This window comes from Anser cygnoides, chromosome 1 (assembly GCF_040182565.1).
Source record: "Anser cygnoides isolate HZ-2024a breed goose chromosome 1, Taihu_goose_T2T_genome, whole genome shotgun sequence".
Lineage (NCBI taxonomy): Eukaryota > Metazoa > Chordata > Aves > Anseriformes > Anatidae > Anser > Anser cygnoides.
The window spans coordinates 127,479,945-127,497,183 of record NC_089873.1 but is presented as its reverse complement, the minus strand read 5'-3'; the positions used below and the strand labels follow the sequence as shown (position 1 = coordinate 127,497,183).

The following is a 17,239-nucleotide window of genomic DNA, read 5'->3' as shown; positions in this document are numbered from 1 at the left end:
TTCACTCAGATATTCCAAAGGAACTTAGAAGTTGCCAACCAACCAGCCTTGGTATGTTATCACTTGCACCATCCATGGCATGGGAAGAATGGGTATGGCAAATGTCAGATCTTTTTTTCTCGAAGAGCATCCAGAGGGATATAATTATATGCAGTATTCTAGCACCTATGTGAAGAAAACTGACCATAACAAAGACAAGAATGAGTAAATATGTGAAATAATGGGGAAGAGTCAAAGTGACTTGTTCTTTGCTCTCTTTTAGAAAAAAAAAAATCACGCTTCCTTAGTCTAATAGTTTTTTTTTTTTGTTTTGTTTTTTTTTTTTGTAATTCAGCATGTAAGTGAACTTGATATGTTACGTTTATTTCCGTGGAACACTTTTCATGAAGTTCTTTCCCAATACTATTAATTGGAATTTGTCAGGAGACAGGAAAGAATATCCTTTCAGAAATTAATGACTAATCAGAGATGAGAAAAGGAGATAGGAACAAATTCATTGTTTTCAGAATAGTTGGAGGGGTGTGTTACCAAAGGATCTGTGCTGGTCACTCTGTTAGCAGATGATCAGAAAAAGAGGGTGTTCTGTCTTGAACAAAGGCATAGTTTTAGATCCAGGAGGATAAACTCTGTTTCAAGAGGACATGTCCCTCATCTACTGATTGCTGGAAGGTCAAAAGTTGTATTAATGGAAGAACTACCTCACAGATAGATGCCCAATGCTCTTTCCACTGATATCTACAGGTCACTGCTACAGAGAGGAGAATGGGTTAGGTCGGCTCTTTATCTTCTTGATTGTTCTTGCTCTTCAGTACACAAACTAGAATTTAGTGTGTTCAAGGCCCATCTATTTATTCTCTTGGTAAATGCATTTACTAAGAAGGAGTATTTGGGAAAACTGAATTCTAAAATGTATAAAGCAAATTCTTTCTGGAAAGCAGCTGCTACATTAGCGGGAAAAGACTTGGTTTTAAAGTTGATTCTAAAAATTAAGAACACTCAATTTGGAAACAGAAATGTACTGTGTGATATTATCAGCTTAACCACAGCAACTCCAAACTCGATTAGTCACTGAAGGTTTCATGAAACAATTTAGAGAAAAGGCATCATCTGTGCCTTGATCTGTGGACTCTGAAAAGGAGTTGTCATCAGGTACCTGCAGAAGTGGAGGGGAACATGGTGGTCCTTGATCACTTCTTAACTTTAGGAAGATGCCTTTTCTTTCTGCACCCATAGCACAGGGAAGTCTCTGGCATTCTCCCAGTGAAAGGTCTATAAATTCTCCTGTCACTGTAGTCTGTATTGCTCGCTTAAGTGTTAAACAAGAAATTGCTAGAATCTCCATGCAAGTCCATGCAATCTTCATATAAGGGAAATTCGTTACTGTTTTTAGTGGCATCTTGACTACTGAATTGCTTGCAAGAAAAGACTTTTCTTCACTAAAAGTGAAAATTAATAGACAATAGAAACTAGATGATTAAAAAAATGGCTGGATTTGGGAGAATAAAGCAAAACTTCAATGTGCATATATTGTAATGAATTCTGCTCTGCTTCAGTGCAAACATCCTTTATGGCTGCTATTACTTCATTTAATTTTCATTAGTAAATTATCAATTGCTCAAATGGACAACAATTCTGTTAATTTTTCCAAAAAAGAAGTAAGTATCAAGGTAAGATGTGCTGCAAAAAGCAAATTTATTAATTATGGTGTATAAAATTTATCTTATTAAAGTTGGCTCCTGATGATCTCTATACTTTAGTTTTATTTATTTCCTGTTTTTTCTTTTTTTTTCCATGCTTCAAAGCATCTTAGATTAACAACCATGCATCTTTACAATGGTTATTAATCACTTTTAAATTCTAATTGGATTTTTCTTAGTATTTGCTAGTCAATTTTTGTTCAATTATAGGTACTTAACAAGGATAACAGGTACATATAATTGTCTTTAGATGCTACATATGTGTCTAAGCACACTTCATATAACCTAAGCAGCATGAATACCATCTTTTTAAATTATGATCACTGGAATACAAAAACACTTTCCAAAAGAGACTTTATTTTAATGAGCTCTAGAGCAGCCAACAAGTACGTGATGAAAATAGATACAAGTGATGAACAAAGTATGCTAGCATAATTCTCTTCAAGAAAAGGTTTTATTTCATTACAACACTAAAATATTGGCCCTTGAATGTGTGAAGGGTAGAAGGGAACTGCTCATTAGACATTTGGTGTGTTTAATTTTCTTTCCAAGTGTCAATATATTTGCCTCTAGAATATGTCAAAAAAGTAACATCTGTGGGTTGTGAACAGTAATGAAAAGTGGATTTACAGTGAACTGAGGCAACTATAAGCAACACACTCAATGAGGTATGAGCTTGAATAGATGTATTGGATAATTAACTCCTGTTGATGTTATCTCTGTAAGTTTATACCTATGCTTCTTCTAAGTCATTTTTGCTTGTACTGCAGTTCTCTAGAAAGTCAAGAGGCCTCTTTTGAGAGCGGCTTCATTACATGCTACAGGAAGAAGATATAATCTAAAATAGAATTTTAATATTATGTTCGAATTAGCATCCATAGAGAAAACTACAGATGAGAGCTTATATTAGGCAGTAAGTATCATCTTTACAGAAAGTGGCATGCAGATATTGATGCTGGCAGCTGGCTGATGCTGTGAGTTGAAAAGGAGAACTCTTATCTCACCAGGAGCCAGGCAAGCACTGGCAAACAGCACATGGTGCCGTGGCTGGGGAAGGACCAGGGGACTCCTCGTAGCAGCACTTTCTCTTCCCTTAAGAACTGGACTAATTGGAAGGTTATTGATGAAGTAGTTTCAAGTGCTCCATTAGTTTCCAGGAGGTTAATGAACATAACAGATTTGGACTGAATACTTTCTGAGCCCTGTTATTAAGTAAGCTTTAAGTGTTCTTAAGTGAGCACTCGTTTTCATTTTTTCCTATTTACTAATGGACAGTATTCTCTTTTATTTACTTACAGTTATAGGTGAGATGATACATGATCCTTACACACATTTTTCTATTTCTTCTTCCTAAAATTCTTATGTATAAATGTTTAAAATAGGAGGATTTTTTCCGTGTGCTTTTCCTTTTATCTGGGGAATCTAGAGAGTTGTTGTCTTCAGAAAATAAAGCTTAAAATTTATTGTAAAAACATGTTTCTTAATCCCTCAGCACACTTATTCATTAGCTTGTCACAAACCATCATGCATTTCTCCTCACTGTGCCCCACTGAGGTTCTCTCTGTTTCATGAGCAGCAAAGACCCTCTTTTGTAAGGTGAAATGGAAACTGAGCCAAGAATTGAACCAAAAGTTGCTGAGTCCTCTGCTTTAAGACCATAATTTCTCTTTATCTGTTAATTAATGTATTCACTACGACTCAGAAAGTTAAGCTTTGTATTCGTGCACAGTCTGAAACAGTTACTGTGCCTCACACAATTTATATTTTCCATCCTTATTGTCTGCAGGATAGAACTTGAAATAAGGTGTAGGGTTCAGGTCAATGTTACGACAGAGTGATCCTAATTGCCTTCATATAGGTAGATCAAAGCTGTCTGGGATTCTTTGCAGCATCTAGTACATCGTCATATCTTGCAGATCTGAGACCCTGGAGACAGGAGAACTCATTCCATTGGGAGTGGCACTTCATGTCCCAGGCAGGACATGCAAAGGCACCTCAAATGGCACTGGGAAGAGATTCAGTTATCCAAACAACTTAAAGTCTATAGAGCCATTTTAAAGAAATGTATCCTGCCCTTCACGCAGCTTTTAGATAACTAAACAACATCCTCATAGTTTTCAAGTTTAATTTCTTACATGAATTCAAAATCCTTTGCTTACTGACCAGAAATTAGTCTTCTGCTTATGTCTTATCCATTTAAAATTCTAAATATGAATTGGTTCAATGACACTTGAAAACAGGTTGCATTTTTTAAAGACATCTGTAAATAGCCAGTACGACAATCAGCAGAGTACCCTGTAAGTCACACAGCTTAGCACAGATGTCTCCCACATCTGCTATTTATGTGGTGGATTCACTAGCCTGTCAGAAGTTGCTTTAAACAAACCAGCTAATTATTGGAAATTGTAAATGCACTGACTTTGAATGAGGCTTTACTAGATCTTGTCTTAGTTAAAAATATCATGCAATGTAAATGAACTACGGAATTAGAATTCATATTGAGATTTGAACTCCAAGTTTCCTTATGACATGTTCAGGCATCTCACCTGTTTTTTGTTTACTTCATCCATTATTAGTTTACATAGTTACAGTGAACTATTAGATGAAATGTCATTGTTTGTGTCTCTCTGGAAAAGTAGCTTTATTCCCCTGAGTTTCAGGGTGTTCATCTGCAAAATGTGTATAATAACATGGTATCAGCTGGTAAATTGATTCATTAATTGCAGTAAAGCCACTGTAAAACTAAAAAGAGAAAAGAAAAAAAAGAGAGAGAGAGAGGGAAAAAAAAGCAAAAAAAAAAAAAAGAAAAAAAATGTGTTTCAAACTTGAAATACACTCCAACAAATTTCATAGCATCTTGCTGGGGAAAGAGGCTTAAAATTGATGCAATGGATAAAATGAAGCTGGATGCTTTCAATTAAGTTAAAAGTAGTTCTCTGCAGGTGAAGAGTGCTGTCAGAGCTTCAAGATCAGCATAAATTCAGAGTGAAATATTTAAAGTAAGCCAGATGTGCATCACTGGTTGAAATGCTCCTGTGTTCCAGAGCAGTAAGATGGAAAGTTCAGCAAAAAGTCACTGTCCAAGAGTGTGGGCGTAGGGGTCAGGAAAGTCAAAGACTACCTGGAGATGAACCTGGTGCAGGATGTGAAGGGCTATCAGAAAGGTTTCTGCAGGTGTATTAGCATCAACAGAAAGTCTAGGGAAAATGTGGACACACTGCTGAATGTCTCAGGGGACCTGGTGACAAATGACACTATGAAGACTGAGGTACTCAATGCCTTCTTTGCTTTAGTCTTTACTGGTAAAACAGACTTTCAGAAATCCCAGGCCCTTGAGATCAAAGGGAAAGTCTAGAGCAAACAGTCTTATCCTCATTGGAGGATGAGCAGATTGTGAAATATATAAACAGAACTGGACAGACACAAGTCCATGATCTGATAAGGCAAACTTGTTAGCTGAAGGAGATGGCTGATGCCATTTCAAGGCCACTCCTATTTATTTTTGAAAGGTTGTGGGGAGGTTGCTGAGGACTGGAAGAAAGCAAATGTCACTCCTGTCTTCAAAAAGGACAAGAGTCAGGGAGCTACAGGCTGGCTAGCCTCACTTCAGTCCCTGTGTATGTGATGGGGTTTAAAGTAGAGATCCAGGAAACCATTTCCTTCACTAACCCAATAACCTTCTATCATCATCTTGGGGATGAGGGGAGAGCTGTGCATGTGATTTATCTTGACTTGAGCAAGACTTTCCACACTGTCTCCTACAATATTCTCAAAGACAAATTGATGAAGTAAAGACTACATAAGCAGACATTCATAAGCAGACTGAAAACTGGTGGAACTGCTGGACTCAGAAGGCTGTGATCATAGCTGCTGGGCTTTAAAGGGTTGTGATCAGTGGCACAAAGTCCATCTGGAGGATGACCCAGCTCATACATCTTGCCTTCTCTAAAATGCTTGGATGTACAGTACTAATGCTGTTCTCTGATAGCTTGAACTCAGATGTCCACAAATCTCCAGTGCTCTCATGTCATCTTACACCAGTGTCCATCTCAGAATGATGTTGCAGTCTTGCAATGTTGCTACAAAAGTAGGTAGGACATAAGAAAGTAGGCCAGGCAGATTCAGCAAGTCCAGGTCATACCTATGGCAAAGGGATTTGTCTGGGGGTCTGTAATAAGAGAGCACAGTTTTCTTTCTGTGTGCTGCTGATGAGTATGGTTCCAAGCCAGCACTAGCGGTAAACTGTACACATAACTGACAGAGAGGTTTTCAGCCTATATCCCTCTTCTTGGACCATGTAGAGGGAGGAAGAATGTAAAGATGCACTAAAGGCTAAATTTGTGGTGAAGTGCTAGCTGTAAGTACCTACTCATTGCCTGTATCCATTCTTTAAGATGTGAAACTGAAGTCTGCCTGACTTACTTCTCCAGATCAGTGCTTTTCTCGCTTGAACTCCAGTGGCATATAAATAATCTTATTAGTATTTATTGCTTCTGCAGCCTACTATGAGCTCTCTGAGTTTTGTCATTAATTCTTTTAGGTGCAATATGCCAAGCAAGCAAGCAAGAAACAGGCTTCAGAAGGGAATTGCCTAACTCAGGGGATTCAAAACAGCACAGAATAAGAAACTGTCAGGTGATCTATCTCATGTTATAATTTCGAGAAGATTCTAGGTCTAGGACATTGTTTTCCTTGTTTCCTCCAAGGACAATCTTTTTGACACTTGCCTTAGGGAGACATTGTTTCTAGAGGGATGCCCTGTGTTGCCAGCTCCAAAGCTGTTCCTTGTATCCTAGTACTGTTGCAATACTGGGCAAGCACCCTTCATCATTTAGTATCACTAATCTCTGGAGGATAGGACACCTCCACTTTATTAGCTGCTCAGGAATCACTTTTAAAACTAGATAATAATTTTATTGAACAAAAACACCCTATTGGGTTCCATGAGTTTTCCATAAATGGGTCTTAGATCAGTGACTCACTTTGGCCTGAAAATACTTCCTAAGCTTGCTTTGGTGCATTTGAACTACAAAGGTGTTTCACACAGCACAAGCAGAAATCACTCTTTAAACAAGCTCCATTATTTGGCATGTCTTATCTAAAATGGATCCTGACTTAGAGTAAAATAATTTTCAACCTGTTGAATTGACTCATGGTTGGAGCTTCTTCCCATTCTTTCACATAATGAGTGGTAACTTTATCTCATGGCTTAACTCACACCTGACTGTTTCAGCACTGTCACATGAAGGCAACTTTAGATTATATTACTTAGATGGGTGAACCTGAGTGAATCTTTGCATCTAGTTTACTGAAAAAAATGCATGTATACCTCTACTGGAGCACAGACAAGTGCAAATTCACTATAGAAGCGCACACATAAGCAAAGTAATTTCTTCTGCTTACAAGATCTTGATAGCATCTCGGTGTGCTAGCAGCTACATGGCTGTATGCCAGGGTTGTGTGACCACTAGACATGATTTCTTCATTCTGTCCACAGTTCCTCTCATCTGCTGCTGGGGGAAAGGATCATTCAGGGTTAGTCGACCCTAACATTTATTTTATTAAATGATATCTTTGGCATGTCCAAAAGTCTTTTCTGAAGTTTTGAACTTGGAAGGAAGCATGCAATGTAGTTCAGGGTAGATTTCCAACTCTTAGTACCTTATGGTGCTTAGCACACAAAGTTGATTACAACATATAGCAGTCACAAAATGCATGTGAACAGGACACTGAAGGTTCAGGTGTCATGTGAACCAACCTGCTGGAACATTGCATGCTCTAATGTGGAATGGGGGAGTGCCATTTACTTACATCAATGTGCCACAGTCCAGCCCAGGGATAATTCTGTTGGCCTCTGTATATTTTGGACCGGGCGCTAATGGATGGATTTGTTCCTCTGTAAACTTATCAGACTTTTTTTAGGAAGAACTCAGTGTACTAGCAAACAATTTTCAACAGGATGCGTCAGTGTACCATTACTGTGAGATGTTTAAAAACACAAACCATAAACACTCAATACTTTTCTGTGTGTGCTGGGAGGCAAATAGAATTAGATCAGGAAAACTTTGTCCTTGACATTGGTACAATTGTGTTTTGTAGCACTGGGAAAGCAATTGATAACAAGCTTGAAAGGACAAAACAGCATCTGCAGAAGTAGGAGAAAAAAGTACTCAGAAAATAAGTTTGCAATCCATACTTTTTTTGTTAAACTAATTGCAAATAGGCATTCAAGGCAGCCAGGATAAAACAGTGAAAAAAAGCAGTCAGGAGGACATAACACTTGCTACATCATCTGATGTGAATTACCCTCAGGATATTGTATTTAATGACTTTGGAAGGAAAGGAAAAATTTTGCCCGAAAATTTATTGGAAAATCTATGTCCTATTTATCAGTGAAAAATTGAAGATGGTCAAAATCAAGTGAATGCATTTTTTGTTTGTTTTGATCTGAGTGGCCAGGTGATTTCTTGCAGAGAGCCTTGTAAGGTGAAGCAGAGATTCCCGGGAAAGCAAGTGAATCATCAGAGGAAACCATTTCCTCACTGACAAGGAGAAGTCCATGTGGGGTAACATTCAAAGCAGACGTAAGCCCATGTTTTGTAAATAGGAATTCTTCATGTGAGTCACCAAACTCTGCGTTTGGACCCAGACGAACTACAGTTTTCACCAGCATTTGAAAACTTTTGGTATAGGTGTCTGTTTGGCAACTATTTGGGTTGTTACACTGCTAACATGGCCTGCTCCATTGTCTTCAGAATCACGGCAGTGAAATGTCATCCAGGAATTAGAAATAGACCCGTGACTTTGATGAAGAAACTATTTTGGCTTCTTTGTGTAACGTCAGTAGATCGCCATTCACTGGAGTGCCTACACTGTTAGTGTGTTTTGGCTGCTGGTTAGTTTACCAGCAGCCAGGTAATTCCTGTAGCTAGACTGGCTCTACAGCTCTTTACTGTCTACAGCTCCTTACTGAAGTGCCTAAGTATGTTCCTTTACCTTTGATTTCACAGACTACAATTAGGTTTACATTATATCACTTTCGTATGTCTCTTGCTGTACTGAAGCTTCACTAAACCAACAATTTCATAATTCTTGTCGGTTTTTGCCTATATGTTCAATGTTGATCTGCCAGTGCATCCGAGAGCAATCAAGTAGTTTTTTTCTTTATCATGAGAAATGCTAGCTGTTTATTCATGGGAACAAATACACAAACACACATATATGCACATATAGCCATGGAAGAAAATCAAGTTCTTGCAATGCAGCATCTGGTTTTCATTGGGGTCCTGAAAGAGAGAGATCTCCACTTCTTCTCAAAGATCCTCTCTGTCATATTCTGAAAGTACCACCTGAGGGAAAGCTTGCCTAGCAAAATCTTCTGAAACTAAACAAAAAAGGTGACTGTTGGGCCTAGTGACTTACTTTGTAATTCAGCTATATTTATCTAGGGATCTCACGATTGTCATTTTTTGCTATTACAGGATTCCCAGCAGGAGAACTGCAAAAGCCTTTCTTTTGGGGAACAGAGTATCCTAGGTAGGTACTGCATCAGGGGAACCTCTTACACGTGAAAGCAAGGAATAGAAAGTAAAGGTGTTAGAAATACATACAGACAAAGAAGAGGGCATAGAGAAAAAAGGCTATACTGCTAAAGACAGCCAACAAGTAGTTCACAGTAATGCTGTCTTGTCACTGTGTAGGGTAAGCTCAGCCTTTGGGTTGCCTTGTTTTTCCCTGCTGTGTCCTGATTTTGCAATAGTTTTAAAAAAAAATATCTGAAAACTACTGCTTTTTGTGATAACTTTTCTTACCCTGGGGAGCAGTATGGGTGTTGCTGTTGTCTTAAACTGATGACTGATTTTTCACAGGAATTGCTAATTAAGTGCACCTTAGTGGAAGTGGTTCAATGCTATAGTACGCAGATGCAGCAGTGTGCATATGGCAAGTATTAAAAGCAATTGTAAATCAGCTGACCAACACACCTTGAACAGAAATGAATATACTGAGAAGCCATTCATTATCTTTTTTTTTTTTTTTCTCATTTTATGCTAAAATCTAAGATTAACAGTGGGTCTGCTTGTTGAGGTGCATGAGAATACCTCTATGTGCAAGAGTGATTGTCTGAGCAGGTTTATGTGCTACTATAGACAAGGAAGAGTAATTACAGGTCACATATATTTAATTTTGAAAGATGACTGCTTCTATGCAGTTCAATATCTTTCTATTTTAGGACAGGTTCAGACCAGGAAAAGTCTCTGACACCAGTTTCTGAAAGTTATTTTGTAGTTATAGAAAGTCAATTACAAGTGAAACATGTCCTTAATAAATATTTGTGAAAAAATAAAATCAAACTTTTAAAATATTTTTGGTTTCCCATCTTCCAGTCTGGATGTGTCCCTGTAAACAAGAAATTTGGCAGTACGTGTAGAGAGATGCATTCAATTTAGGAACGAATGAATTTCCATTCAAAAAGAATTCTGCCGAGGCACGTGACTTTCTAGGTGGTAACTGGGGATACAGAAAAGTCCTTTCTGGTTAAGGAGAACTTATTTTCTGCTGTGGTTGTTGCAGATCATTTTCCAGCTTTACTTGCTGAAGAGGTTTCTCCGTGCCCTGACCTTCTGCCATAGTGATAAAATTATGGTTCTTTCAAAGATTTGTACTTTGCTCATTTCTCTTCTTTAAAGGTTACCTTAGCTTAAATTGGTTTTGCTTGAGTACGTATCAAAATGAAATTTAGTAAACAAATGTAGCTGTTTTATATCAGACAACAGATTGCTTTTGTCCTTGAAATATTCTGGATCTGTTTTCTGTCTGCTTAAAAGAAACAGTACATGGCACTGGAACAGAAAAATCATCAAAAAATCATCAGCACTTGCTGGAAAACTGATTTAGCAAATATTTAACATTTAGTGCAGTTCTAGTGTCCAGTTCCAGCATAACGACTATAAAACAGCTGCATCTATTTGCATAAAGGGAAGTTGTCACTTTACATCTCAGTACGTGAAATAAAATACCATCCAAATGCCATTATTCATAGTTATGAGTCTTCAATGCCAGATTTATTGAAATAGAGACATCAGGCTGAGTCAGTAGCTTCCTTGCTGTCCTCAGAGCCTCCCCAGTCCCAGAACATTCCTCTCCAATATGGTACCCGTTGGGCTTGATCTAATCCTCTCCATTTGTGTCTAGCTGTGTCCCAAAAGAGAAGAGCACGAGCAGACCTGGGAGCATTTCTGGCAAAGTGGTTGTTGAGCAGGACAAAATGCTGTAGGGGGTTCATAGAAGGAAAGGACAAAATTCATGCCAAACTTCCGCACAGGTCTTTTGGAGCTGGGGAAAGACCTGGGTATGCCCGGGAACCAGCCTGCTTTCTCTGCTACCTATCATTAATAAGATGCATTTAGTAATAGATCTCATTGGTTCTTCTTGAACTCTTTATAAGTTGCACGCTATTCTTTAAAAGATCCTGTGTAACCACTTTACTTCAGATGTAGAAAACAAGTCTAATATAGTACATTAAGTATGGATAATTACCAATATTTGTTACACAAGATTAGAAATTTGCCACACAAAAGGGTGATATTTTCATTGCAGAAATATACAATTTTAACCAACATCTTTTAATGGTTTGCAATAGTAGTGGGGAAAAAAAGAAAAAAAAAAAGAAAGAAAAAAGCAAAAAAAGCAATATCACATGTAAATCATGTAAGTTACCTTTCAGGAAATGAAAAAAAAAAAAAAAAAAGAAAGAAATCCAAAGTGAAGAATTGCCATGGGAGAAGGGGAAATTAAATCATATCATACTTTTTGGGTATGACTGAGATGAGCAATTAGTGTGCTATGGATCATTAGGTCCAGTAATAACATGTTACTTCAAAACCCTCAGCCTTTCTCCTGTTTCAATACAATCTGTTGAAAATACTCTAAGCTACTTTGAAATATGGCATCTCAATAACTGAAATAATTAAAATCACAAGGAACAACTTAACAAATGAAAGATGCATTTAGCAGATAACACCCACCCCTCCCCCCCATACCCATTGCATTTCGTACTGAAACTTTCATCCCTATTTCTCCCAGGTGCATGTTTATTCGGGTATAACAGGGAGAATATCATTTATTGTCAATCAAGAATACAAAATATTTCTGTCTATTCTGGTTCTCCAGTGCATTTATGTTACTGCAGATCATGCCCTATCCCTGTGCAGGTGCAAGGAAATTGTCTGACCTTTATTTTGAAAACTCAAAGGAGATCTGTTAAATGCTTTGCATTACAGAGTCATTTGCAAGTCTGTTTGTTGCATGCCAGTGAAGAATGATTGGACCTGGCATTACAGAAGCCCACTGCAGCCTTTGATCTATGCTTTTTTCACGACTATAAGAGAATAATACTATCTATAACTTTTTCCTGTTCTTGGTTAAAATATACATAATAAAATCAGCTGCAGGAGACATTCTGGAGCTCAGATAATGCTAATAAATGATTTGGTTAAAAGAGTGAGCCACAACAATGCTTTTTGAAATTTTATATTGAGGATTGTTTTTAAACAAGTAAGGATTTAACCTTCAGACTTTCAAAAACCTTAAGTCAAAATTGTACCTTATGATTTTGTGTCCCAGCCCCCCCCCAGCCTCTCCCAATTTTAATAATGATCTTTCCTGAGGTACAAATTGGTTTGATCTTCTGTCTTCTGTTCTTTGATTTTTGTGTGTAGACGCTTTCTGAGAACACTGCTTCTTTGTGTTACAGGTCATTAAGCTACGGTGCTATAGGAGTAATTGTTGGCCACGAGTTTACTCATGGGTTTGATAATAATGGTGAGTGTTTGTCTGTATGTTGATAACTTTTATTTTCCTTACAGTTGACAGATTAGAAAGATGACGTGTGTGTACTTTAGCTCTTTTATTGTTTATTTCCTTAACGATGCTGAATTGTGTGAAGAAAATTGAAGGGCTCTGTCTTGTTCGAGGTGTCAAATTCCCTAAAGTTTTATTCAGTTCTATAATGGGAAGGTAAGAACCTGGCCAAGGAGTTGTGGTCTGGTCTCCATTGCTTAAACCACCAACCTGGGAAATGGGACATATATATTTTTCTTGTTTATATGAATGTAGTTCTAATGTTCTGGTTTTGCTCCAAGACAAAAAAAATGTAAACTTCAGAAGTTTCTATGACACAGGTTTTTTTATTTTTTTTCTTGTCAAGTAATAAATTAGTTGTCACCAGGTTTGCAGAATCAAAGACATATAGGCTGAGGATGAAAAATACAATTATATTCACAAGAAAGCTTGTATCCCTCTTACATTACATAATTATAAAATGAATGTGAGCTTTTTACTACTGAGTTGACTGAGGTAAAGATTTTGTCTGCTGATATTAAGTATTTTGTTCACACACTTCCATGAGTACATTTACCTCTAACTTCTATGGAAGTGCTACATTCCTGAACTGGAAAATTATGGGTTTTGTTCGTTTCATTTTGCTATTGTTTTGTTATTGTTTTGTTTTTCTTTTCCTTTTGAAATGTTTGTTTTCTTTCTTTTTTTTTCTTTTTTAAGGTCGGAAATATGACAAAAATGGAAATTTAGACCCATGGTGGACAAATGGCTCTGAAGAAAAATTTAAAGAGAAGACAAAATGCATGATTAATCAATACAGCAGTTACTACTGGAAGAGAGCTGGCTTACATGTATGTAAAACAGAAGTGATTGAAAGCACTGGTATATTAGGAGTGTGTTTGTTTTTTTTTGTTGTTGTTGTTTTGTTTTTTAATCTATCTTTTCATAAATCCCAATATATTGGGATATTAGGCTACCGCCTTCATTTCTCACAACGAATCATCTTCTGAAATGAATAATTGTGATTAAAATTGTCTGTCAGATTTGATTAGTCCAGTCAAATACCAGTACCCATACCCTGGTGACAGGGTTAAACTTCTTCTCCCCATCATATCATATTGGAAACAGAAGAAGAGGATGGAGCCACTCAGCAGGGCTGGTCAATTACCGTGAGCATGTTAAATGTCTTCTGAAGGTGAGGTCAGTAATGAAATCTGAGCAGCCACTGTTTTTAAAAAGAAGAATATAATAACATGTTTTGTGCATTCCTTTAGCAATTATACTTGATATTTATTACAGCCATGAAAACAGATGCATGAACCCTACTTTATTTCACATTCAACTCTTGCTATTTTTTCCATATGTGCACACAGACCAAATTTGTATCCCAAATGAAGGGAGTATGATAGCAGTAGCTCATAGAAAACAACTGAGAAAGAAAGTGCAAGGCAATTGTTTCTGTTTCATTGTCTATCAGAGCTATAGGCTTCTCTGAAAATGTGTACTTTATGTAAGTGTCCCAAACAGAGAATAAATAGGATAAAACCCAGGTCTTCAAAAGTCAATAGCTAAAATTCTGGTGATGTTGGTCAGGACATGATTTTAATCTTAATATTCAGGACAAAACACATACCCAACCCCCTACTCAATTTCGCCACCTCTACTTACCTTTTTAGAAGCAGAATTACAATAAATTCTTTGCCTTTCTAGAACAGAGAAGTTGCATTGAATGCTTAGCAATAATTGCAATACTTTCTTCAGGCTGTTTATATTTGTCTCAGAGATAACAAGACCATATTGTAGTCCAATCTGAAGTTCAACAACTCAGATATAAAGTAATTCATACAAAGTAATTTGCAAATACCAATTCTCAGGCTTGTTCCTGAATGTCTATAGGACAAGAACTATCAATACAAAAATGTCACTTACGGAAGGTCATTAAAACCTTCCCTAAGAAACAAACAGAGTCATTCCAATGTTCCCGCCAATGGTTCCACCATCCACTTTACTTTCTATGGTGTCTCTTGAAATGGGGTAGATCTGAGTTATCCCTTCCAGTACAGTTACCATCTTTGAAGCTGGTGGATGGGCTTATGAAGAGATCCTGTTATCTGCAGCCTTGTCATGTGAGGCTTTTGCCTTCTATTTCTGTGGGATAACCTAAAGCACTATTTAGAGGATAGAAGAATAATCTTAGTATTTTCTGATGTATTTCATAGCTTCTGTATGAAGAGCTATGCATGCAAAGAGCTTTTTCTTCCCCTGTCATTTACATCAATATTCATACATTCTGCAGGTATTTTTATTCCTGTACGAATATTTTACATGGATCAAGAAACCTATTTACTCTTCCTCTTTCTCATTTAGTTTACAATAAAAATGTCTCCAGAAAAGCAAGGTAATGAAAGAAAAAGTGTATATAGAAATAGCTTCAGCTTCAACTGATCAAACAAAGGGCTTATCGTGGTCTCTGAGCCCTGTCATGACCTGTCTGCACCCACTAGTCTCAGATACCTGACCCAGAGCTTCCTGAGATCAGCGGAAGGACTTCTTCCACTTATTAAAATGACCTATGGCTCACATGCCACTGCAAGCTTACTCTCATTTCATTCTCTAAATCAGTCTACTTCACAAGATAACCACAAGTAAAATGTGTGAAGATATAGGCTGGAAAAAAAAGCCAGTCAATACATATGGATGTTCCCTGGTGTCCCAGCAACTTTTCTCCTGACAACCTCCCTCCTATCTCCATCTCTGGACTTCTGAAGGGAGGAAGGACAGGTAGGAAAGGGTCTGCTCTTTCCTCTACTGCTCCCATTTCTCCTTGTTACGCCCTTGCTAGGTGTCAAGCAAGATTCCTTGGGTCTGACCTGGGTGCTCATCTACACTCAGTGGTGGGACTGTGTGCATGTGCCTGTGTATCTCCTGAGCCCTTTTACCTTTTCTACCCCATTTTTTCCTTTTATACCAACCTGAAAATAAAGTGGGTCCTGAACCCAGACCCTCCTATGCTCATCCGCCATGCCATGGGAGAGCATGGCATTGGAAGATTTGCCAGTCAGCATTGGTCTTCAGAGCTCAGCTCAAAACTGTGCTCATTACATTGTTCATTTTAGGCATAACAGAGAGTAAAACTGCTTAATTACAAATACCGTCTGGTAGCACTAAGACCCTATCAGCTGGGTGATCAGAGATAACGCTGTACTTGCAGAAATGAGGATTTCTCCATGATGATATTGCACTTTGTAATACCAGGAGACTGGCTTTTTCAGAAAGTTCTGATAGCACTGCTTCTCACAACATATTCTTGTTTCCATCGCTCTTGCTCTTGTAATCAATATTGGGGAAAAGCAACATGAATCTCCTTCACAGATATTTTTAGAGCACTGAATATACTATCAATTTCAATTCTGTCTCTGATGGTTATTTTTAATTATGCTCTTCTATGTTTTGACTTAAAAGTCATTTTAGCATCCCAGGAGTATATAAAGAGTTATGTAGAGAAACAAATATAAGCTTTTGGATAAAAGTTTACAAAGGGGGCTACTGGATCTCACATGTAACCAGAGAAAAACAATCTTCAGGGGAAAATTATTGATTCTCAGATCAAAGATCAGGGACAGGATTTTTGAGTGCATTTTATCTACTACATTTTCTGCTACAAAGATCTAGGCAAAGAGCCAGGATAACTCATAACAGAGGATTATTTACTGACAGTTTTCACAACGAAAACCAGTTTTCTTAACCAGAGATATGATGGCTGAAATTGGATGAGGTTGTCCTTGCCTTCCTTTATTTTTTTCCCTGTCCCTTGAAGTTGATCAAGAAGGAAGTTCAGAAACAGGTCAAATGACTGAAGTGCTTTCATTCTGCCAGGTGAATGGCAAGAGGACTTTGGCAGAAAACATTGCAGATAATGGAGGTTTGCGAGAGGCTTTCAGAGTAAGTATACGAAAAATGTCTGGAACATGGTATTACTAAAAAAAAAAAAAGAGAGTGAGAGAGAGAAAGACAGTTCTGTTTAGGTTCCATGTCACTGAAAGACACTTTTTATCTCTTTCTTATCAGGCATACAGGAGATGGATTAGAGAAAAGAGAGGAGGAGAAGAAGAACCTTTACTGCCAGGCCTTAACTTCACACACAACCAGCTTTTCTTTCTGAGTTATGCCCATGTGAGTAATATGAATGTGTTTTGAGTCTCCATCTATTGACCTGCACAAGGTACAGTACAGAGATGAGGCTGCTTTGTTTCAACAATCCATAGCAACCAAATCCATACTTTTAATTATATAAACAGAGACTTATTTTCACAAGACTAGTATTTCTTTTCTCTTTCTCTCTTCATTCTCATTCACCTATCCATGGTACCAGAAATGCTGAAGTTATTCTTTTTTTTTTTTTTGCACAGTGTTCTCGCAGCAGCTTGCTTTCTTCTTCCTGCTTCCATCCACTGCAAAACTTGTCTTGCACATATTGATTCTATAACCTCTTTCTATGTTCGCATCCCAGTTTTCTGGTGCTTAAAGTGTGCAGAATTTTATGACTGTTTTCCACCTGCAGTTTATCCACCACAAACTCCTGTTGCAAATATAACACCACCATTTGTTACTGAGCAGATTGTTCGGTGAAACTAAGCAGTGGTGAAGAAAATATTTGCTTCTTTTTTTCTCACCTTTGTTTGCTGTACATTGGACACCCTGTA

The 17,239-nt window shown here is 37.6% G+C and overlaps 1 protein-coding gene across 1 annotated transcript in view; it reads left to right on the top strand.

The window, feature by feature from the left end:
* PHEX (phosphate regulating endopeptidase X-linked) overlaps window positions 1-17,239 on the top strand; it is a 102,620-nt gene that overhangs the window by 76,626 nt on the left and 8,755 nt on the right. The window contains exons 16-20 of the mRNA XM_013183854.3: window positions 9,179-9,233; window positions 12,451-12,518; window positions 13,257-13,387; window positions 16,413-16,478; window positions 16,605-16,709. Coding sequence (XP_013039308.3) covers window positions 9,179-9,233; window positions 12,451-12,518; window positions 13,257-13,387; window positions 16,413-16,478; window positions 16,605-16,709 — 425 coding nt within the window. The remainder of the gene's footprint in view (window positions 1-9,178; window positions 9,234-12,450; window positions 12,519-13,256; window positions 13,388-16,412; window positions 16,479-16,604; window positions 16,710-17,239) is intronic.